At 49.5% G+C, this 25,284-nt stretch overlaps 1 protein-coding gene across 3 annotated transcripts in view; it reads right to left on the bottom strand.

Annotated features, from left to right (window-relative positions):
* LOC135817982 (uncharacterized) overlaps positions 1-24,820 on the bottom strand; it is a 41,360-nt gene extending 16,540 nt beyond the window's left edge. Inside the window, exons 1-9 of one of the 3 annotated variants that reach the window (XM_065331282.1) lie at positions 24,619-24,819; positions 24,330-24,468; positions 13,763-13,918; positions 11,532-11,606; positions 11,038-11,091; positions 10,188-10,280; positions 9,411-9,539; positions 7,536-7,589; positions 4,563-4,644 (exon numbers count right to left, since the gene is read on the bottom strand). In XM_065331282.1, the coding sequence (XP_065187354.1) occupies positions 4,563-4,644; positions 7,536-7,589; positions 9,411-9,539; positions 10,188-10,280; positions 11,038-11,091; positions 11,532-11,606; positions 13,763-13,918; positions 24,330-24,333 (647 nt within the window). In that variant the 5' untranslated portion in view covers positions 24,334-24,468; positions 24,619-24,819. Of the gene's footprint in view, positions 1-4,562; positions 4,645-7,535; positions 7,590-9,410; positions 9,540-10,187; positions 10,281-11,037; positions 11,092-11,531; positions 11,607-13,762; positions 13,919-24,329; positions 24,469-24,595 lie in introns of all 3 variants that reach the window. The other 2 variants (XM_065331281.1, XM_065331283.1) reach the window with 2 other exon arrangements.
* Between the last annotated feature and the right edge of the window lie 464 nt (positions 24,821-25,284).

Here is a 25,284-nt window from a genome sequence, read left to right as displayed (position 1 = left end):
GCGGACTCCAAGCTCGTCGGAGCATCTTTCGGTCAAGCAGCTTCAGCTTCCGCAGATGTGCCCAGTTCGGACGTGCGCAGTGATGATGGTGATTCGCCTCAGCTGCTACGCCATGTTACCGTGGAGCATGACGGGGAAGATGTCATTCTGACCACTGCGGATGGGTCAGTTCGTTGGCGCGCTGATGTTGGCTACTGGGAGCTTACGTGGGCATGGAAAGACGACCCCCCCCCCCCCCACGCGTCCAGTCGGGTCAGGCATTGGTGAATATTCCCGGCATAGCCTGTCAACAGACCAGGAGTCACAGTTCTGCGAGGAAGTGGACATGTGGATCCGCAATGGATGGTTGGTAACCCATGACCAAGCAGTCCATGGTGAGCCTGGTGCTGTGTTGCCCTTGTTGGCGGTGGCCCAGACGCACAAGGAGTCCACCCCTGTCCGCCCGTGTTTGGACTACCGGCAACTCAACAAGTTGATTGTGTCGCATCCAGGTTTGGACGTGCCTGTTTGCCAAGAGAAGTTGCGTCAGTGGAGGTCTATTGGCAACGCCGACAGCCACGTGTTGCTGGACATCAGCAAGGCTTACCTCAACATCCGCATCGCGCCAGCTCTCGCCAAGTTCCAAACGGTCGTCTGGAAGGGCCAGCTGTTTGCAATGGAGAGGATGGGCTTCGGTCTATCGATTGCGCCCAAATTCATGGACATAATCGTCAAGTGGGTCCTCCGTGCGTATGCTGATGTGGACAACTATGTCGACGATTTGTATGTTCCGAAGCCTCGTCTGCGTGCTGTCACCGATCAGTTGTCGCAGTACGGGTTGCTCACCAAGCCAGCGGAGCCAGTCGTCTCTGCTAGGGTACTTGGTGTGCAGCTGTCAGAGTCTGCAGATGGCCAAGTGAGGTGGAAGCGTTGTGGTGACGTCATGCCGACCTGTCAGCCCGATGCCATCACACGACGCGAGATTTTCAAGTGGTGTGGCAAGCTGACCAGCCACTATCCCGTCGGCTCCTGGCTGCGCCCAGCGTGCAGTTATCTGAAGCGTCTGTCTACCCTTCAGCCTGGATGGGATGATCCAGTGTCTCATGAAGTCGTCGCTTGTTGTGCGGAAGTCATTCACCGTCTGCAGACCGATGACCCTGCGCAAGGTGTGTGGTCAGTTCCTGAAGGCGCACAGTGGTCGTTGTGGTGTGATGCTTCGGACATCGCACATGGTGCTGTCATTCAGGCCGATGGTATGATCGTCGAGGATGGCTGCTGGCTGCGGCAGAAGGACGACCGGCGACACATTAACATCGCTGAGCTTGACGCCGTGATCAAGGGATTGAACCTTGCCGTGCAGTGGCAAGTGAAGGAGCTCACGCTATTCACCGATTCCAAGACTGTGGCTGCTTGGTTGCAATCGGTGCTTGGCAATGTGTCTCGTGTTCGCGTCAGCGGCCTGCAGCAGGTACTTGTGCAGCGCCGTCTCCAGATTATCACTGATCTCGTCGCTGTCACGGGCTTGACGGTCAAGGTCCAGTGGATCAGCAGTCAGCAGAACAAGGCGGATCAATTGACGCGTGTTCCCAGCAGCTGGATCCGATGTGGTAAGACGCTCCTTGCTCGGACTGCACCGTCCGTCACCGCTGCGGTGGTGACCGTTGGTCCATTCTCATTGGACAGAGTATCTGCTGCTCAGAATGCAGATCCTCGGATTGTTTCGACTCGCCAGCAAGTCATCGATGGTGACCCAGTTACTGATCCTGCGTTTGTCAAGATAAAGTCACAGCTCGTAGTCCATGATGGTATGCTGTGTCGAAGTGTGAAGTTGCCGCCCAATGATGCAGTCGTCATTCCTGTTATTCCTAGTTCACTCGAGTCCGATGTCGTTCGTGCTGCTCATGCGAACTGTGGTCATGCGTCTTGGGAGGGTACATGGCGCTTCCTCCGCTCGAAGTGCTATTTCCCGAACATGGCTGCCCAATGTCAGCAGTTTGTGCGCCACTGTTCGCCGTGTGCTGCTGCCAGCCCAACCAAGGGCGTTTCGGCGGAGGCCAGTCGCCCTGTGGTGGCTGATGGCCCATGGAGTGTTGTAGTAATTGATACTCTGGAACTGGGCATCGATCAGAGTGGAGAGTACCATTGTGTTCTCGTCTGCATGGATACTTTCACCAAGTGGGTGGAGGTGGTTCCGCTCCGTCAACATGACGCGGCATCAGTGGCCGAGGCATTTGTCGGCCTGTGTACGCGGTGGGGCCCGCCCCGAGTGGTCCGCTGTGATAATGGCACGGAATTCATCAACGCCGTGATGTCATCGCTGTTTGACACGTTTGGTGTGACAGTGCTCAACGGTGCCGTGCGTCATTCCCAATCACAGGGATCTGTTGAGCGATTTAACCGCACTCTCCTCACCCTAATTCGGAAGGTTTTGGATGAGGCTGATGATTGGCGATCTGAGCTGGACGTGTTATTGTATTTCTACCGTATTCGTCCGCACTCTGTCCTCAAGATTTCTCCTATGCGTGCGATGCTTGGCTGGGAGCCCACCAGTGTGCTCTTCTCGGCTAATCCTGGGCTGGGCCGGACTCCATCTGATCTTGAACGCCAGGCTGCCCGGATCCGTGATTTTGTGGAAGCTGAGCTGTCCTCCAAGGACTTTGTTGAGTCTGACGATGATAACTGTCTGTTCGCCGTTGGTGATGCCGTTCTTCTACGTCGTTCCCATCGTCGCCAGAAATGTGAGCCGCCCTATGAGCGTGACTGGGTGGTCATTCACATTGTGTCCCCCTCTACTGTGGTAATTCGCAATGAGGCTGGTGGTGGTGAGAAAGTGGTGAATGTTGAACTGCTGAAGCCTGATGTTGGTGCTGAGGTGTTTGTTGATGTGCCTGCTGCGGATGCTGTTGCTGATGTGCCTGCTGCAGATGCTGTTGCTGATGTGCCTGCTGCGGATGCTGTTGCTGATGTGCCTGCTGCAGATGCTGTTGCTGATGTGCCTGCTGCAGATGCTGTTGTTGATGTGCCAGCTGCGGGTGCTGTCCCTGATGCTGGGTCTCGGTTTGATCCCCGTGATCCTAATTATGTGCCGCTTCGAACCCCTGCCGATGATCCTGCTCCGTATCAGTTTCGCCCATATGGCCTCCGTCAGCGTGGTTCGCTTGCACCCCCTCAGCGCTTCCGTTAGTTTTGCTTTGTGGCGCTATTTAGTATTTGTGGTGGTATTTTCTTTGGCATACCACCAGGGGGAGAGGTGAAGTAGAGTAACCCTCTTGCACATGTTGTACGTAATGTAATGATTGATACGTACTTTCGATATTGATTTCGCTGGTGCACACGTTGGTGCAGTGCTGGTACACGCGCTGGTGCACGCGCTGATGCACGCGCTGGTGCAGCCAGTTGTTTTCCGTTGTACGTGATGCAGCTTGTTGAGGAGAAGGGTTTTCAATATCTTGTGTTCAGTTCTTCTTGCTTCTGGCCTGGTCGAGGTCGTGCTTTTTTCTTCTGTAAACTTCTTGTGCATTTTGGAATTGAAATTAATAATTATAGTCCAACTTATATCCTTGCGCTGGTCTGGTGGTGGATAATTCCACAACATGGCGCATGGCTTGGCATGGCATGGCATGGCTTCGGGTGCACTATAACAAGTAGTAAATTACGACTACGCTAAATGTCTAAATGTCTTATAGTGTCTCCACAGCAAGTAGTGTAAAACCGGAACGTTTTAAAACAACCAATAAGTTCAACGTTTTTGTAATAACGAAGGGAGCATTTCAGCTTCCTTGACCAATACCATTGGACTCAGCACCCCAAAGACTACCAGTACGGCAGTAGTGAAATGTTGCAGTTAGACCGTACTAGTACTTCCCCTTCAATAACACCATGGCAGGGTGGCGTAACGTCCCCCCCCCCCCCTACTCTGATTGAGCACCTCCCCTCCCCCGTACTCATGTGTCGATTTGTTTGTCTTTTCATGCCATTCAATGAAAATGCAGCCTCTAGTCTGAGAGTTCACAACGGCACATGTGTGTGGGGTGATGTCGGGGTTCGCCCCAGAACGTTGCATTTGGCATGGCAAGAGACTTTTAGAAAATGGAACAATGTGTGACAGGGTACCGTAATTCCGCGCATATCAGTCCATGGGCTTATATGTGAAACAATGCAGTTTGGGGATAAAATATCCAGTAAAACATGTTCGTTTTTTAGCCCATGGGCCAATATTCGAATTTTGAAGGTTCACAAAAAAGTACAAGTCCATGCTCATGGTCAGTCTTCCACACTCTACTGGTAAACTGCACTGACCTGCTGTACCATGGTAGGAAGAGTCCATTTTGTGAAAAATTCTACTTGACACGTGAGTTGCATTTGTGTCTGTTTATTAGCCTATGGGCTTATAAACGGAGGTGGGCTTATATCCGGATATAGGCCCATGGGCTTATAAATGGAGGTGGGCTTATATCCGGATATAGGCTCATGGGCTTATATCCGGATATAAGCCCATGGGCTTATATACGCGGAATTACGGTAACTGTTTCCCCTACTATTTTGACCTGGTTATAACCCTGTAACACCGTACATGTACTCACTGATTTTGTTTTTTCCAATAGGCAATTCGAAGCCAACCGCCTTCTTTCCCCTTTTCCACACACTTGGGGCAGCGTTGTAAACCTTAGCATTCAAAGAAAGAAAGAAAGTCAAAAAGAGGCCAGATTCTTGCAATTGGCTCATCATATTTTTCATAACTGCTGCGGTGTCACACACAGAAACACACGTATACGTGCACACACACATACACACACACACACACACACACACACACACACACAAACACACACACCTGTCCTGTCCTGTAGAGCCACTACCACTAGGGTCATGTGGGCCCCAGAGAGAGAGAAAGAGCACGCCACCCGATGGCGCTCCAGATGCGAGACTACAGTCAACTTGGCTAATAACGACTGCGGATATAACGACAATTCGCGAATAACGACAGAATTTCCATGCTCAGAGCAAAGTCCCATCCAATTGTAATACATATAATGGGACTTCGGATATAACGACACTTCGCGAATAAGGACACTTTTCTGATGCCCCGCCGAGTGTCGTTATACGCTTAGTTGACTGTAGTCGGAACCGGCGAGAGCAGATACACATATGCGGGAACTTGTCCCGTTCTCTGGCCATTGGACGTTGGCAGTGCGTTGAACAGCGTTAGCGGTTGCGTCCCTGGGTTGAGCGGAAACAACGATTGCAGATGTCACAGTGAGCATTACAGCAACTCCGAGCGGTAGTGTCACCGGTGACAACAGCAGCTGGTTCGGTCGGTACTGGGCACGAGGTAGAAGCGGAGCAACGATGCACAGCCAAGCCACCGCGGCTCGGGAACCAACGATGACACCGAGGGCACTGACATGCACCTCTCTGCTCCAAAACCGGCTTCTGCCGTTCAGCCGGGCACTTGTGCCTAGCGAGGTCGCCCTGACGTGCGAAGTGCTGGGCGCACATGAAGCAAGTCACCAGTGCCGGTACGAGGGGATCCGGGGCGTCCGAGGTGTACGCCAACCTCCAGTCTGGGCGAGAGTCACAGGCCACTCTGTACCAGTCCGCTTCAAAGTCTCGTAAACGGAGGTCCTTTACAGCGCAGTCTTTCCACCGCCGACGTGGGCCATGTGCCGGGCGACGAGATGGCAGGGTGCCGGACAGCAACTGTTTGGGTAATCGCACGTCGTCCATGCGGGTGACATGGCCTAGCCACTCGAGGCGCCGATGGTGACCCTTGGTGACGATGGTTTCAGAGTCAACCCACCACTCAAGCAGCTGGTTGTTTGATATGTGGTCATCCCAGCAACGATGGCGTGTGATACCCAATATCGACCGCACGCATCGCATGTGGAAAACAGACATGCGACGGAGGTCCTGCTTCAGCGGCGTCCAGCAATCGGACCCATACAGGAGCAGAGACAGGACACATACACACACACACACATGCACACACACACACACACACACACACACACGCACACACACACACTTGCACGGGCGTTGCACAGCCCAGTATGTAGACCTGCGAATGCTGGCCTGCAAAATGGTGCACAACGTGAACTTGAGTAACGCGACTGGATTTCATTGAGCAGCACTGTACTTTGTTGCATTCCCAACTCGTCACAACCACGCGCTCTCAGCCGAACCATAAAGAAAACAGCAAGGACACTTCCGTTGAGAGATAATATTTTTCCACGCCTCTAGACAGCTGTTTCGCTCCCTGCCGAAGCTCATCAGTAGAGGAGGATAATCATGACAATGGAGTGTAAAGGAATGATCATTCTTATACAGCAGATATGGCCCAATTGCGCACTTTCCACATAGAACAATGGCATATACAAGCTGCTAAATGGTAAATACACCATCATAATCACTACAAACAACATACACGTACTTTCCATGTACATTCCAGTGGCATCGGTATTCTCGCTTTATTGCAATCAGTTGTAGGGTCATTTCCGTGAAAGATTTGCGTCGCCTGCGTGGTGTGTAGTTCTTATCACTGTTCTCACATTTACCATTTAGCAGCTTGCATATGCCGTTGTTCTACGTGGAAAACGCGCACTTGTGCCATTTTTGCTGTGTAAGAATGATCATTCCTTCACACTCCATTATTATCATTATCCTCCTCTACTGATGAGCTTCGGCAGGGAGCAAAACAGCTGTCTAGAGGCGTGGAAAAAATATTATCTCTCAACGGAAGTGTCCTTGCTGGTGTCTTTATCGTTCGACTGAGAGTGCGTGGTTGTGACGAGTTGGGAATGCAATAAATTGGAGATATGGCCGAAAGCTCTGTCGCAATATTGAGCACTGTAGTTGTAATGCTTAGTGTAGATTGCTTGATCAGAATGGGTCTGATGTGAGTCTCACCAGCCGTGACCATTGATTACACAAGAGTTATTCTAGACAGAAGAAGCTGATCAGCAGACAAGTATGTACAGGTAGCTAGAGCAGTACTGAAATCAGTCTGATCAAACATCCACTGACAAGTGCGTGCACATCGCTAGAGCAGCACTGAAATCAGTCTTATCAAACATCCACTGACAAGTGCGTGCACATCGCTAGAGCAGCACTGAAATCAGTCTTATCAAACATCCACTGACAAGTGCGTGCACATCGCTAGAGCAGTACTGAAATCAGTCTTATCAAACATCCACTGACAAGTGCGTGCACATCGCTAGAGCAGTACTGAAATCAGTCTTATCAAACATCCACTGACAAGTGCGTGCACATAGCTAGAGCAGTACTGAAATCAGTCTTATCAAACATCCACTGACAAGTGCGTGCACATCGCTAGAGCAGCACTGAAATCAGTCTTATCAAACATCCACTGACAAGTGCGTGCACATCGCTAGAGCAGCACTGAAATCAGTCTTATCAAACATCCACTGACAAGTGCGTGCACATCGCTAGAGCAGTACTGAAATCAGTCTTATCAAACATCCACTGACAAGTGCGTGCACATCGCTAGAGCAGTACTGAAATCAGTCTTATCAAACATCCACTGGTCAATGGCTTACACTGCATATCACGCTTCTCCGACTTCCCAGACGTTGGCGTCTTCGGAGTTGCGCCTAAACAGGAACAGCATGCAAGGAAACAAGTACGCCGAATGATCACGTGCAAGATGTGATCTCCTGGCCACTATCTACAATGGCTAATGCTAGCTAATGCAGCTGCTACATTGTGCTGTAATTGTTGCCATTCACCTCAGTCGAAGAAAATATACCTTGGAAGACCACTGCTCCATTCCTACCAACAGGCAACGAGTATGCTGCTTGGAGATACACACGTACATTTTTAGGTATTGCTTGTATGGATTGGAGAATGGTATATCGCAGTGTCAGGATCATTCGAGCCAGTACAACCCCCCTCCCCCCCCCCCTCCCTCCCACCCTCCCCGCCCCGGCTACGGGTTCTGAAAAATTAGTTCGGAGGAGATAACACTATATGAGCTGCAAAGGTATTCGAGTGTGCTGCTGTAACCTTATTATAATCGTCAGTGCTGATGGCATGTGTGATGATTACGCACGCAATGTAAGTGGAAGATTTGAACGCTTCAAAGGATACTCGTCTATAGTCGACCTTGGGTGTAGTCAAGACCCTCGACAGTGCATGAGACCAGTGACATTATTCATGAGGCTGGAAGTATGCAGTCAAATGGTCACTAGGTCTGAAGATTATTTTAAAACGTTATTCACGAGGTTGACTGTACCAAAGACCTGGCCAAAATGAAATGCTCAGAAGATGTGGTCGTTGGGCGGCTGACTCGAATGGTCGTGGACCGAAGAGGTGGTTGTGTACCACTTCCGCTCGAATCGGATTCCAAAATGGCCGTATGCACTCAAAACGTCTGAACAGATCTCTGGCTAGCCTCTGTGATACCATCGTCAGCGGATTGCGGCGCATGGCATGCGTGAGTTTGAGTGAAATGCCGGTCCGGTGAGCAATGCATCCAAGCTGCAAGTTGGACCCAAGAACGTTCGATCGAATGTCAAAGCCTGTAGCTTTCTGGGCACTGGAGTGCATAGCCTGTTAGTCTGCAGTGCACCTTTTGTCAGAGACAGAAAACGTTGATAAGAGACTGCTTCAGGAGCTGCACCTGCGCATTGATCCTTGGGGGTGGTGGCGTTCCTACGGATGCGGAAAACTCGGTCTCCAGCCGATTCTCCCGCGAACCGTGAATGCTTTTAAGAGAAACTCCCCGGGGACCGGAGAAAACACCTGCCTTATCACGTACAGCCTACTGATCACCTTGAACTTCATGACAAAGTACAGAGTCCTGTACACAGTTGCAGTTGACATGCTGACTACCGCAGCAATGATAAAAGTATGTGTACAAATTGCCCCACGGGAACCGTTATGCCGGGCAGGGTTGAACATTTTAAGTAACTCTCAACCCAGGGCCTATTTATAATGTACAGTGAGGCGTCTTTTGTGCTTTGCTGTGCAAGGTTATTGTGTGAAACACTGTACTAGTACGAGTTTTTAAAAGATGTCGTGACATCGGCGGTATTTGATGAAGAAGGTGTCTGCCCCAAACGCCGGATCTTGCGCTTCGGCTTCTCGGGCTTCTCGTGTGCTCCAGACGCAGTCAAGAGTCAGTCAAGTGTCAAGTCAGTCAGCAGGAAGCGCAAGCTCCGGTGTTTGGAGCAGGCACTTTCTTCACATTATGAGTGCCCTTAAAATCCCAGTTCTATGCTTGCATTCATTGGTTTGAGGGAAAGACGTAAACGGGAAAAGTCTGAAGAAAAATTGACTGTCGCCACCAGGACTCGAACTAGGGACCTTCGCTTGAGGCTAGCGATGCTTTAACCTCTAACCATTGAGCTAAGCTGTCAGCTATGCTTACACATGATTATTTTTAAGCTTCCAAAAGTAAATGCGCAGCTTACTTGTACTTCTGGGAGTACGGGGGATTGCCGGCGTACTGGGTGTGGCTCCAGCGAGCATTGAACTAGTAGTGTCTTGCTGTGGCAAAGCCCGTGACATGCAAGGTGCACTTGCAAATGCAGACGCAGAACCTGAACACAAGGACAGGAAAGAAATCTACTTTGCATCAACAGTCGGGACGATCCGATAGAACTTGATTGGTGTGTGTACGCGTGCGTGCGCGCGCGTGTGTGTGTGTGTGTGTGTGTGTGTGTGTGTGCGCGCGTGCATGCGTACGTGTGTGTGTCTGTGTGTATGAGCAGGATGAGAAAAGCGAGAATTCCTATCCGCATGCATACTGTGAGTCAACAAATACTCGGCGCATAATTGTTTTCGGCTATTTTCGGCCTGGACATGATTGGGCGAAAAAAATTGCGCCCGAAAATTTGTTTAGCAGCGTTCAGTGTGACAGTGTATACAGACGGCAGCAGTACAGGCCGAACATTTGACGCGGCCAAAATGGGTTTTAGCCCTGGGAGGCCGAAATTTGAATGGGCCGAAAATGTGTAGACTTGCAGTATGCTTATGAGAGGGTTACCTGCGCACAGAAGTGCATGTACCGCTAGATGCGTATTGTCTGCACGGAGACGGGATGAATAATTGAACATCAATACGAAGTGAAAAGGCCAATTCCCATAAGCCTATTGGATAATTCCCCGTGTGGCAGAGAGCATGTGACCATCAGATTACATTCTACATTGTACAGTCCAGCTTTCCTATTACTGAGAAGCCGAGCTTACCAGCACTGGTGGTTCTTTGGCGGACGCCAGATGGCGTCGATGGTGCCATTGTCTCTTGGACAGGCACGGTGCATAGAGAGCCATGAGCAGATGCTGAACACAACGACAGGAAACAATCGACTTCACGCCAACTGCTGATCTGCAAAGATTTGCTACACATACACACGTACATGAATCAAACATTTTCTGCATGATTGTGCTTATAACAGCAACATGTGTGTGCATGTGTGCATTTGTGCATGCATTCGTGCATTACATTGCATTGCATTGCATTGCATGGGGACTGAAGACACAACAGTATGGCAGCCTGGTGTCTGCATTCTCAAACAAACCTGTGAACTGGAAATACCACAGCATCGCTCATCTGTAGGTCTGATCACATCCACAATACGCAGTCCACAGCAGCATCAGGCACCACACCCACCGTAAGTGGTCCACAACACTATCATGCACCATACCCACGGCACCGTACGTGGTCCACAGCACCATCGGACATCACACCCACCATAAGCAGTCCACACCACTATCATGCGCCACGCCCACGGCACCGTAAATGGTTCACAACACCATCATGCACCACAGCCGCGATAAGTGGTACAGAACACTATCATGCAAGTACTCAATGACTACCGAACAGGTACTTGGCCATCGGCATCCTTCTTGCACTTGTATATTAGCCCTTCCTTAGCTAAAGGTGCAAGAGCTGGAGATTGCGTATCTGTATAGACCGAACTTGTGCTTCCCCTGGCACAATCCACAAAGACAAACCAAAGAGATCGTACCCCCCTCCCCCCCCCCCCCCCCCCATTTTGCTTCTTCTTATGAAATCTCCTGCTGATAGCACACTTACATACTACAGCAGCACTTGGAGAATGACCATATGGCCTCTTCTCCGGAGAGGAACCTGGAATGAAGGAGACAATGAGCAAAGAAAGCTTCCTGTTCATCCTTCGTAAATCTCACAACTAGGCATAGTCGTGGACATCGAAGTCACTATGGTAACGTATCACACCGACTGGCCAGAGAACAGTCTAGGTAGGTTGAGTGAAGACTAAAAGAAGTGCCCTGACAGCACAAATGCATCTCGATATTTGACATAGGTACACTCAATGCGCACATGTCACTAGACGTGACATACATCTGTGTCAGCACCTCCCCCTCCCCCAATCAGATCGATCACTGATGATCATACATTCATCCCAGCTACAATGGCCTAGGTTCCCTGGCGGCATGTCCTCTGAAAGGCCAGAACCTAGCTAGAACTGAGAACTTGCACGACTAAGCTGGCATTCATCTCCTGAATTATCACTTTGCACAGTGCTTTGGGATCAGGTGTCCACTGACCTTGATCAAAACTAAGCCGCCTCCGCTTTTTCGGAGACACTTGACGCGGGGTACGCTGAGGTGAGCCTGGTGTAGCTGTGGGCAAAATCATGATGAACAAAAGCAGCTGAAAGACAATTCGAAAGTATTGAAAATATCTTGTGTAGCCATGGACAGAGTATGGGTGTGTACATTGTAATTTGCTCCGACAGGGTTACAATTAAGTCACGCTACACTTCTTAGCTGCGAGACACAGTACAGAGAATGATGTCAGCAGAAACAGTACTGTTGCAAGCGCCGCCATGCTGCTGTCGTGGACATGAAAATCCGGCCGGAGGTCAAGCGGCCCCCAGGGCGCTGGCCATGCAGCCGTGAGTACGCATACCATCAGCAACACATGTGCACTGCACGCAACGCTCTGTACGCACCGAGGGCGCTGGCCCCGGTCATTCGATCGGAGTTCTATTTCCATGACAGTAGATCTGTGGCCGAGCTATACACAGCTAGTGAAGTGTAACTGCCGGTCGGTGGAGCCCCTCGGGCACCTCACCATCACTGCTGCCCAGTGCAGCCCCTACTCAGTAGCTGTTTGTTTTTGTCCACATAATTATTTATTTTACGAGTCGGGTTTGTGAATAATAGTAAAAAAATAAAATAAAATAAACAAGCCATGCAGCTCCATGCTGCCCACCATGTCACAATTTCATGCACGCCATTCCTATAAATCTTACATAAATCACATGGAAATGTCATTTGAACCTGTCCTTAGTCCCGGAAATGTCACTCAGCAATGCAATCCAATACAATATTGCTATTTTACAAGTACTGTAATTCCGCGCATATAAGCCCATGGGCTTATATGTGAAATAGTGCAGTTTGGGGATAAAATATCCAGTAAATCATGTTCGTTTTTTGGCCCATGGGCCAATATTCGAATTTGAGGGTTCACGAAAAGTACAAGTCCGTGCTCATAGTGGGTCTACCATACTCTACTGGTAAACTGCACTGACCTGCAGGCTGCTGTACCATGGTAGCAAGAGTCCATATTGTGAAAAATTCTACTTGACACACGAGTCGCATTTGTGTCCGTTTATTAGCCCATGGGCTTATAAACAGAGGTGGGCTTATATCCGGATATAGGCCGGTGGGCTTATATCCGGATATAGGCCCGTGGGCTTATATGTGCGGAATTACGGTACACAATACTGACAATAGCCAAGTAGGAAAGTGTGTGTTCCCCAATTTAAACTGGAGCTCGCGCTTTTCCGCTGACTTGAATTGATACTTGACTGACTCACGACTGCCATCCGAGAGCATACTGTACCCATGGCAGGCCCGGCGAGTAAAACAATGAATACACTCTCAAGATTTGAGTGCAGGCACTTGCCTGCAAGGTGCCCGGTAGAGGGAAGTGTCCGGGTGTGAGGTTCCGGCTAAGAGAGCTTCTCCTGTACTCGTCGGGCCTGTCATGGGTGCAGTATTATTTTTTTCTCGCATACTGAGCCAGTAATAAATGTAAAAAAAAGAGAAGAAACACATGAGAACGAGTTATGCAGCAACTATCCACGACTGTAACAAGATGATAAACGGTCCTACGTAACCATGAACCTTCCAAGTTGGAAGGCTGTTGTTGTTGCGCACTGGAGATGTGTTAGAGCTAGGTCTCGGGTCGCTGAATGTCTCAGTAGCCTGTCAGTTTTGTGCCATATTATCGCACTTTCTGACCGTTTATCATCTTGTTACAGGCGTGGATAGTTGCAGCATAACTCGTTCTCATGTGTTTCTTCTCTTTTTTTACATTTATTATTTTTTTAATCATTTATTGCAACATCTCTAGGCTCTGTGGAAGCACCGGCCAACGTGAAGAGGGTGAGTCATAGCCAACCACGGCCACACATTGTACGCCCACTCATTTAGCATGTACTTCCCCGGATGTGCATAACCCTTGTCGGATAATGTCGGAAGAAAAATTGACAGATTGTGGTAGTTTTCTGGTATATTTCATGCATGTTTGGTATGTGGATAAAGAACCGGGGCAGAATTCAAGGAAGTGCGGGCCATAACTTGAAGGTTTGTATGGTTCTGCCAATTGAATTTCACAACTTTTCGAGCAGAATCTATCAGGTTTTAAAACATTATCCGCCAAGGGCTAGGTTTACATAGGATAACACGAGGACACAACGCTGGTATCATTGTTTGACTTAACACACTCAGAGCTCTCGCACCCAGTCATCTGAATCAGCAGAACATACCATTGGCTTCGGGGTACTTTCTGGGTGACCGGCGTAGCGGTGACGAAGCTGGATCTGCAGCGGTTGACTCAGACATGCATGGCTGGGACACTGTCAGTTCTTCTTCTTCGTTCTCTTCATCTCGAGACTGCTGTCCTTCCGCACACTTGGGTCGCCCTGAGCAACCAATAGCACGTTTGAATACACGTATACAGACTAGAGAAGGACCCGGCATAGGGCTCACAAGAGAGTGTGTGTGTGATACTCAGCTTGGCTAAAAACGTTTGTGACTCAATGTAGCTGAACCATCGAACCTTATTTGGCAGCTCTCCGTATTGTTTACCGCACGCGGCAGACTGCGCGGGTCGTGTGATGTGAGCTGCCAAGTAAGGTCCGATGGTTCAGCTACATTGATTCACAAGTGTATAAGAACTAAATATTGCGACAGAGCTTTCGGCCATATTTTCAATTCATTGCATTCCCAACTCATCACAACCACGCGCTCTTCAGCCGAACCATACAGATACCAGCAAGGACACTTCCGTTGAGAGATAATATTGCTCCACGCCCCTAGACAGCTGTTTCGCTCCCTGTCGGAGCTCATCAGTAGAGGATGATAATGATGATAATGGAGGAATGATCATTCTTATACACCAGAATAACATCAACATCATAATATTAAACAACATACGTGTACTTTCCATTGGCATCAGTATTCCGAGTAAGATTTTCGTCGCTTGTGTGGTGTGTTTCTCCACCAATTAGCGTGTACTATGATTATTTATTGCTGTTCTCACACTTTACCATTTTAGCAGCTTGCATATGCCATTGATATATGTGGAAAGCGCGCACTTGCGCCATTTCTGGTGTATAAGAATGATCATTCCTCCATTATCATCATTATCATCCTCTACTGATGAGCTCCGACAGGGAGCGAAACAGCTGTCTAGGGGCGTGGAGCAATATTATCTCTCAACGGAAGTGTCCTTGCTGGTGTCTGTATGGTTCGGCTGAAGAGCGCGTGGTTGTGATGAGTTGGGAATGCAATGAAGTGTATAAGAACACGATATTGAAGGCGTTGAAGTCTATACTATAGTACGGTTGGGTGCCGAAGAATTGGCGGATCAGCCCAGGCCCGGCAGAATTGGTCCGGTTGCTTTGGCCATGGCGGCCGGACCAACGTTTTGGCCACCAACGTGTGTTTACTGCTGAGGAGGTCATGTGTATACCCTCCATATCATACACAAACTGTATGAAAGTCATGTGTACACCCTCGGCTCCATATCATACACAAACTGTATGAAAGTCATGTGTACACCCTCGGCTCCATATTGTAAAGTTCGATCCTTGAACTTTGTTACTTATCTCGAGCACACACACCCAACATGCGAGAGCATTCTATTTTGACTTCACTTCTTGGGAACATAAACAACAAGAACAAAGATATGCAAATCACTCCAGATTATCAGAACTGGACGGAAGGTGCTAGAAGCAGTAGAAGAAGATAGAAGGATCCAGAACCGGATGTGTACAATACGATGACAAGCTAGACCACATAGGTTGGTTGATCATGAACGCGTGTCATGTGCAGGTAAGCCGTACATGGATGGAGTGTCATGCGATGGCATAGCAAGGCACTAGATGACTGTGCATGATAATTACAAGCAACACATACAACTCATGTGTAGCACATGCAACACATATCATACACAAACTGTATGAAAGTCATGTGTATCCCCTCCATATCATACACAAACTGTATGAAAGGCTAGGGTATGGCCGGGCTAATCAAAAACTGCTTGCGCCGGTCATGTCAGCCTTGTAGCCTAGTCCGCTCCTGTTTTCATATACAGCAGTCTATGCGCAGTGGAGTCACCGCCCTGCATGGGTATGTCTCGGTACGCTGTGCTTGGTGAAATTCTAGCCTGGTCGCTCGTTGGCACTCCATTCTTCGGCACCTCAACAGTACGGTAGTGTCGGCAGGTATGGCTGACTAGTCCATCCCATTATCATGCATAAGGAGTGTGGCAGCATACTGGCATTCGGTTGTGTACAGTTCTGTTTCGCAAAGCCTCCCATTCTGTTTTTATCTTTGATATTTCTTATAGCCACCCAAGTTGGGTGGTCAGCTGCTTTGCTGCTTCGAATTGTAGCTAGACCGCTTTGTCAAGTGTCTTACTGATCTCATCATCGTTCAGTAAAAGTCGACAGTAATTTAAATGTTTCAAGCGAGCATTGAGAAGGAGTGAGAATTGTTACCTTTGGTACATGTAAACTGGTCAATTTTAGGAAATCGTTATTATTGCGCCTCTTTAGAATAAAAGCTTTTACAGTAAAAAATAGTTTATCTCTTACCTATACATGTATGTCCCTTTCCTTTTTACATAAATTTAGTACCGCATCTGTAAAAAAAAGTGTAGCCTTTCTCAGCCTCCCAACGGGCGCTAGCCGTGTGTGCACCACCATTGCCGTCATCATGGTCATGACAAACGACTCCGATACAGCTGCCACACGTGTAGCGTCTCTGACGTCCTCGCATCATGATATCATCATTTGTTTGCATGTACACGTCATATTTTCCTCATCATCACAAACACTGATTCACCATACTCTCGCACACATTGTAATACCTACTACACGTACTTCGCTACCATAATAATTACGTAATGTTTGGCTAGCATAGTTCCAATACACATTACGACATCTTTTGATGTTAAGCACTCCTCGCCTACAACGCTATTGTAGAAAAGTAGTCTTTACTCATCTCTTGTAAGTTCTGTTTGCATCCAAACACTTCTTCCAAACAGCGCACGTCAGATATCTAACAAAACAACAAACTTCATTGCACAGTCTTCTATCACAATCTCTTTCCTATATAAACTTCCTTTCTCTTCACTTTCTTCATGACATTTAGTGTTCGCCAGTCTTGTAAAGATCTTGGAAACTAACACTCGTTGCACTGTATCTAGACTACCAAATTGGTGACCCCCGACGTGAGTAAAGTGCAATATGTCCAGCGACGCTGGTTCTTCCGCTTCCGCTCGCTTTCGGGCAGTAAGTCTCTAGACCCGACTATCCTGCGCGAGCTGTTTGTACAGCGTTTGCCCGTGACGGTCCGCCTGATTCATGGCTGCAACACCTGCAAGCCTCAACCTGGACGACCTCGCCGCGCTTGCTGACAAGGTGGTTGAAAGCACGTGCTCAACCCCACTCACCGGTACAAGTGTTCACGCTCTGAGTGCAGCCCCTAGCCCTGCTCGGTCTAGTACGGCCTTATCATGTAGATCTACAGCGTCCACAGATGCGGAACAGGCCTGCACCGCTGACAGGGCTGAGATGGCCCAGCTCCGAGCTGAACTCGCCAAGCTGACGTCCGCTGTGAATGTGATGACCCGTGACACCGGTGCCCCTTGCCAGCGTGGCCGCCAACGAGAGCGTAGTCCCGGGCCACCGTCACGCCACCCAAGTGCCTCCAGGTCTCCCGGCCGTGACAATCACGACGACCTTTGCTGGTATCACCGTGCGTTCGGTGCAAAGGCGAACAAATGCCGAGACCCCTGCCGATTCCTGTCGGGAAACGGGAAGGCCAGCCACTAGTCGCGACCGCTAGTGTGGTTGGCCCCTCGAATACCGCTACCGGTCGCCTACTATTCGTCAAGGATCGCTCCCAGTCCGTCGAGTTCCTTGTCGACACCGGCGCCGCCGTCAGTGTTCTTCCTCCGTCATTCGTAACTCTGTCTCGTCGTGTTCATCGCAATAGTCCTCGTCTCCGCGCAGCGAATCAGAGCAGCATCGCCACGTACGGTCAGCAGCTGCTAGATTTAGACTTAGGTCTCCGACGCACTTTCAAATGGGTCTTCGTCGTTGCTGACGTCAGCTATCCGATCCTGGGTGCGGATTTCCTTGGCCACTTCCAACTCACTGTCGACCTGGCCGCCAGATGTCTGCGGGACTCCACTACTCAACTTGCCGTTGTCGGATTCGCCTCGGATGTCAGCACCTCCGCTACCAACCTGCTGGACACTGACAGCCCTAGTGAGTATTCTGCCCTGCTGAGTGAGTTTCCTGACCTTGTCCGACCGACCACTGGTGACTCGCCTGTCAAGCACAATGATTGTGACACACCGCATAGTCACAGATGGCCACCCCGTCCACGCTAAGCCTCGCCGTCTGGCACCCGACCGCCTTGCTGTCGCTAAGTGTGAGTTCCAACACATGTTAGATTTAGGCATTATTCGTCCCTCCTCTAGTGCATGGTCATCCCCTCTGCATATGGTGCCAAAGAAATCCGGTGACTGGCGACCCTGTGGTGATTACCGAGCCTTGAATGACTGCACGATCCCCGACCGCTATCCCATCCCGCATATTCAAGACTTAACGTCCCACCTGCATGACAAGATCATTCTCTAAGATTGACCTCGTCCGTGCATACCACCACATTCCTGTGCACCCTGACGACATCCCGAAAATTGCCATCACCACCCCCTTTGGACTGTTTGAGTTTGTCCGCATGCCCTTTGGCCTTCGCAACGCAGCCCAGACATTCCAACGCTTCATTGACCAGGTAGTTTCAGACCTTCCCTTCTGCTTTGCATATCTGGATGACTTGCTCATTGCTAGCGCCTCACCCGCTGAACATATGGCCCACCTTCGCTGCATATTCTCCCGCCTTGCTTCACATGGCATCTTGATCAACGTCCGGAAGTCGCAGTTCGGCCAGGATGAGCTTGACTTCCTGGGACATCACGTGACTGCCTCAGGTATCCGACCTCTCGACGCTCGCATGACCGCCATTCGTGAATTCCCACAGCCAGCTAGTGTTCGTAAGCTCCGTGAGTTCATCGGCTTCGTCACGTTCTATCACCGATTTCAGCCACATCTTGCTGCTAAGCTCGCACCTCTGCACGCTATGCTTGAGAAACGCCACCGCACCAAAGGCGCGCTCGTCTGGTCCGACTCGGCCCTCGCTGCTTTCAATGATGTCAAAGCTGCGTTCACTGATGCCATCACACTTCACCATCCTCGCCCGGATGCCGCCTACAGCTTGATGGTCGACGCTTCAGACATTGCTGTTGGTGCCGTCCTCCAACAAGAGCTAGATGGTGAGTGTTACCCTGTTGCCTTCTTTTCACGCAAGTTAAAGCCTGCAGAGACACGCTACAGCACCTTCTGTCGAGAGCTCCTCGCTATTTACTTAGCCATTAAGCATTTCCGACACTTCCTGGAAGGGCGTGTCTTCCATGTGTGCACCGATCACAAGCCTCTGACACATGCCATCCACAGCCGTTCACAGACCCACAGCCCGCGTCAACAGCGCCATTTGTCGTACATTGCTGAGTTCACGACAGATATTCGTCATGTCAAGGGTTCTCAGAATGCTGCCGCTGATGCACTGTCACGATGCCACCTACCCGATGAGCCCGTTTCTGCCATCACTGCCATTGACACAGCTTCCTTTGCCGCCGCTCAACAAGATGATCCAGACTTGCCCAGTCCTGGTAAGGATCCATCCACTTCGCTATGCTGGCAATCTATAGCTCTGCCCATGACTGATCACTCGCTCATCTGTGACACCTCTACTGCGTCTGCCCGCCCGTATGTACCTGCCAAGCTGCGCCGTGCTGTTTTCAATTCGCTTCACGGCCTCTCCCACCCTGGTACCCGCGCTACCAGGCACCTGATTACAGCTCGCTACGTCTGGCCCGCGATGAACAAGGATATTAGTGAGTGGTGTCGTTCCTGCCACGCTTGTCAGCAGTCTAAAGTTCAGCGCCACACCACATCTCCCGTGAGTGCATTCAAGCAACCTGATGCCCGTTTCTCCCATGTCCATGTCGACATCGTAGGCCCGCTTCCATCTTCTAGTGAGTCTCGCTACCTCTTGACAATGGTAGATCGCTTTACTCGCTGGCCCGAAGCAGTACCTATCCCCGACATTACAGCCGAAACCGTCGCTCGCCAGTTTGTTGCCACCTGGGTCGCCCGATTTGGTGTTCCCACTGTGCTCACAACCGACCGAGGTGCCCAATTTGAGTCATCCCTGTGGTCATCGCTCATGTCACTACTTGGCACATCTCGCATTCGTACAACGGCTTACCACCCTGCTGCCAACGGCATGGTAGAGCGCTTTCACAGACAACTGAAAGCTGCACTCCGAGCTTCCGACAATCCACAGCGCTGGACGGAACATATGCCACTAGTCCTGCTCGGCATTCGCTCCTCCCTGAAGGCTGACCTCAACTGCTCAGTTGCAGAAATGGTCTACGGTTGCCACCTCCGCCTGCCAAGTGATTTCCTCACTGACGAGCCTGAGCCATTTCCGGATCCGACGTCCTATGTCAGCCGCCTCAAACAAGCCATGTCCGAGCTCCGCCCTACACAACCCCGCAAGCCACCCACCCAGCATCCGTTCATTCCAGCTGACCTCTCGACATGCTCTCATGTCTTCATTCGCACAGATGCAACACGAACGCCCCTCCAACGTCCTTACACTGGTCCACACCGAGTCCTGGAACGTCATGATAAGTACTTCCGCCTCGACCTCAACGGCCGCTCCGACACAGTATCCATCGATCGACTCAAACCAGCATTCCATGACAACCAGTCTGTCGACCATTGCCATCCGACCAAGCCGACGCCATCGCTCGCATTCGACGTGCCTCCGCCACGCCAAACACGAGCTGGTCGTCAAGTCAGATTTCCCGCCTATTTCTGACACTCTCTCGCTTATCCCATTTGCTTGCTCTCACTTTATCGCGCTAGTTATCGCTCATTACTCATTCACTAGGAGGGGAGCTCTGTAGCGTCTCTGACGTCCTCGCATCATGATATCATCATTTGTTTGCATGTACACGTCATATTTTCCTCATCATCACAAACACTGATTCACCATACTCTCGCACACATTGTAATACCTACTACACGTACTTCGCTACCATAATAATTACGTAATGTTTGGCTAGCATAGTTCCAATACACATTACGACATCTTTTGATGTTACGCACTCCTCGCCTACAACGCTATTGTAGAAAAGTAGTCTTTACTCATCTCTTGTAAGTTCTGTTTGCATCCAAACACTTCTTCCAAACAGCGCACGTCAGATATCTAACAAAACAACAAACTTCATTGCACAGTCTTCTATCACAATCTCTTTCCTATATAAACTTCCTTTCTCTTCACTTTCTTCATGACATTTAGTGTTCGCCAGTCTTGTAAAGATCTTGGAAACTAACACTCGTTGCACTGTATCTAGACTACTAAACACGTACCGTTAGCCTGGATATACACACATTTTTTTATTTTTTTATTTTTTTACTAAGTACACAACCTACATCCACTTTACTTATATACAAGTCAGGGGCGGCGCAGCCCTTCCGGCTGGTCCGGCCATGGCCGGACCAACTTTTGCGACCAGAACTCACTTTTGTTTTTTTCGGTACCTGCACAGTCCATTCACTTGTCCCATACGTGATCCTTCCTCTTACGCGTAAATTTGGGGAAACGAAAATAGTCGAACGCTCTCGCCAGGGGACATACATGTACTTCACGACATGGCCTTGGCTTTCGTACGAGGAGTCCGATGACACGGTGTTTTGTTCCACCTACATGGCGGCTACCAGGAGCAATCAGGTCCTTTAGAAGCGTGGTGATCCAGCTTCCGTCACCAACGGATTTTGTAACTGGAAATTTGCCAGTATTTCATTCAGAAAACACGAAGCCTGCTGTCCACGTCGCGCTGTGCAAGCCGCGTTAGCCCCGAAAAGCTGTCCGGATGTATCTGAGATGATAAATTCCGAACTAGTTTGCTTGCCCATCAGAAAGCGGGCAATCGACAGTGCTTGTTACTAAGTTGTTTGGCTCTGGCGGGTTATGCTCGCGGAATCACGGAATTATGCTTTCGTGGATGCTCGCCTTATGCTCACAAAATCTTCATAACAATTATGCTTTGAGATGCGGGGATGCTTATTCACGTTTTTGTGCTTATGGAGCCTCAAAGTTCGGAAAATTGCGTTTTTTTGTACTTTCAAGTGGCCATCAGTACAACAAAATACATACCATTCATATCTGGTGTCCATGCATGCTAGAAATCAAATCATGCTAGAAATCAAATCATGCTAGAAATCAATATAGAAAAGAGAAAACAGTACTTCTAATTCTATTCATCAGAGGAAGGCGTTGAAAAGGGAGAAAGTCTGAAGAAAAAATTACCGGTCACCATCTGGACTCGAACCAAGGACCTTCACTTGAAGCCAGCGATGCTCAAAATTAATAATCATGGCCAGAAAACACAATGCATGTGTACCATGCGCAATCGCAATCACATCGCGGCTAAATTGTTGGGTGCTGGTTCAGCGACAGAGGCCTGAGCTTTACCTGTCCTATCCGATGATCTATTACGACAGTCGCCTCAGTGTTAACTTGATCAGAATACAAAGTTCAACTAGGTCTTTGCAGTTGTCATACTCGTCCAAAATGTCAACCTCAGAGTCACTGGGCGAATAACCAGTCCATCTCTCCTACCATCATGACAATAGATGTAAGTCGACTACATTGTATGCCTCCTAATTGTTTAGAGTAACACCCACTGCAAATGCATATACCGGCATCGATATTTGGAATGGGAGTTGTCCAAAAGACTAGATTGCAAAGTTTAGTCCAACCATGACTGCTAAAATCCCGAAGGTCATGACCTCCTAGATCCTATCATGCACAATCTCATGCATAATTTACATGTACACGGAGTTTTGCGGACTACGCGTCGACATCTGGTCTGCCCACATCTTATCCAGCCTGAAGTTTCTTGCTCGCCAGAGTTTGCCAATCCGTGCAAGTGGCGACGACAGCGATGGGAACTTCGCTTAGCTGATGTGCAGGTCTGCCATAGGACATTTTTAAAAACGTTACGTGACAGTAGTACGTGAAGGCACCGGCGGATTCTGCCGGCAGAAAAATTGGCAGAATTCGGTACTTTTTCTGGTAAGTCTCATGCATGTTTGGTTTGTGGATAAAGAAATGGAGCAGAATTCGAGGAATTGCCCGCCATAAGGTTTGTATGGTTCTGCCAATTTCACTGCTTTTCGAGCATAATCTGCCACCTTTTCGAGCATATAATCCGCCAGTGCCTAAATACATGCCGGGAAAGTGGTGGCTCAATGATGTGTGTGTACGTGTGTCTGTGTGTGTGTGGGGAGGGGGGGGGGGGGGGGTACTGGCCGGATTTGCTTACAACACCTCTCGCTGCCCCTGCGAGTACACACATACATGGAAAAAACGTGCGAATAGGCGTCGACTAGTCGACTCCCTGTACGAGCGTAGATCCGTGCCAAAGGCAAAACGAACAGTAGATCTAGAGACTGTTGACTGTGGCGTTGCCGCTTGGCCGGGCTAGCAAGTAACCATGGTAACGTGGGAAAGTCGGTTACAAAGACGCAGATATAATACTTTCCCCGTGTTCCTTTTTCCATCGATTTCAGGGAAATGCACAGATCCTGAGTCCGTGTATTCCAGTACCTTCGTCAGGCAACCGCCCCAGCCCATAACATGCACGCGAACATCGACATGTAGACCTACACGGCTATAGACTATTATAGTTAAAGGGGAAGTTAAGGCAAAAATTAAAATTTCACCAGTTGTAGTCTTCGGGGTGCTGAGTCGAATGGTCGTGGTCCGAGGAAGCTGAGACGCTCCCTTCCTACTTGAATCCCAATCGAACTCGCGCACTTCCACCGAAACTGGGTGACTGCGCCCTACTAGATGGGGATTTGTATGCAAAATGTCACTAAAAGCGCCATTTCGTTCTTATAAAAGCACGGATGACCGCGATTGGCCCATATGTTGTAGTCTTTTGGACGCTGAGTCGACTGGTTTTGGTCCGAAAAGGCTGCGATGCAGCGTTCCTCTTTTATTCCCAATCGAACATGGTTGAACAAGCGGTCACGTGCTCCTGCGTACGCCAGTCATCTGGTCACCGTGCCTGCAGGGTACAACTTACTAGCCTGTTTGACCTTTTTTGGGTGCAGTCCTGTCACTCGAGTTGAACCTTGGTGTGAAAGTTGTCGCCTGCTGGCGTGGTGACCAGGTGATTTGGGCACCCAGGAGCACGTGACCGCTTGTTCAACCATGTTCGATTGGGAATAAAGGAGGAACGCTGCATCGCAGCCTTTTCGGGCCAAAACCAGTCGACTCAGCGTCCAAAAGACTACAACATATGGGCCAATCGCGGTCATCCGTGCTTTTATAAGAACGAAATGGCGCTTTTAGTGACATTTTGCATACAAATCCCCATCTAGTAGGGCGCAGTCACCCAGTTTCGGTGGAAGTGCGCGAGTTCGATTGGGATTCAAGTAGGAAGGGAGCGTCTCAGCTTTCTCGGACCAAGACCATTCGACTCAGCACCCCGAAGACTACAACTGGTGAAATTTTAATTTTTGCCTTAACTTCCCCTTTAGAGCCATAGATGCTCGCCGATCCGATCGCAAAGATAGCATCACGACTAGTGATAGCGCAACAAGCCAGCACCCATCGAATTCTTCAACCTATTTCCTCTACTATTTTTCCTCTACTATTTACGCATCTCCTCTGTCTTACCCATTATTCCGACTAAGCTGCCTGCTGTGACTTTCAGAGTGGGGTGTGAACGCTGATAAAGTGATAGTGGTAGCGATCCTTGGTGGCTTGTGTTTCACCTTCAGTTCAGGCTAGCTTCAGCACCGCAGCTCCAGGCAATCTAAAAGCAACCGAACGGCCGAAATCCACCAACAAGAAACACAAAGAGATTGGCCGACTGATGTCTCCAAGCTGGACGGCCATGGGCACTAGTATAATGAGAGACGCTCCGTCCTCAGTGGTCCTACCTGGCGGGTTGCAGATCACCTACCGGTACTTCTATGCCGGCCGGCCCACATAGCATTGCGGAAAAGCACGGGGTGACGATAGTAGATCTACGTGGAAGGAGAAAAGCTGAGTCTACTGCTGTTTTGCGATGTGGCGAGCGTGTTGAACGATTTCAAACATCGCGCCTGAACTGCTGAAGTACAGTAAGCATGGTAAGTCGAAGTACGTAGTTGCATATTATAAACCGAGACACTGGCTGTAGTCGTGTGTAGATCTACTTGTCTTCGGACGGGATCGCCGTGCCGTGCAAGTGTGACTCGAAACTTTCGCAGTTTCGATGCGAGCCGCATCCTCTACCTGCAAACCTACTCACATGTGCATAAACTTAGTTTCTTCTTTCGTTTTAGCTTCTGGGTGCGCGTGTTGGGGAAGTCCCTGACTCCGGACCTGCAAGTGCAACTACCAACCTGACACTTGCGTTGTGATACATATACTTTTGTAGTTGACACATGAGTGACGTGCATACATATATGCACCTGCACGTCCAAACCATTTTTGTAAACTGCATAGGGGATACTCGTACATCCACTCAACCTATACTAAAAAGTAAACTGGCAGTGGGGCCCTAATAGTAGTGAGTAATACAATGTAGATTGGAGGAGTCTGGACATACATGTACATGTACGTGTACATTTGCTTCGAGTTCTTT

This window comes from Sycon ciliatum, chromosome 5 (assembly GCF_964019385.1).
Source record: "Sycon ciliatum chromosome 5, ocSycCili1.1, whole genome shotgun sequence".
Classification (NCBI taxonomy): domain Eukaryota; kingdom Metazoa; phylum Porifera; class Calcarea; order Leucosolenida; family Sycettidae; genus Sycon; species Sycon ciliatum.
The sequence above is the reverse complement of the archived record's forward strand: the minus strand, read 5'-3'. Positions and strand labels throughout refer to the sequence as shown.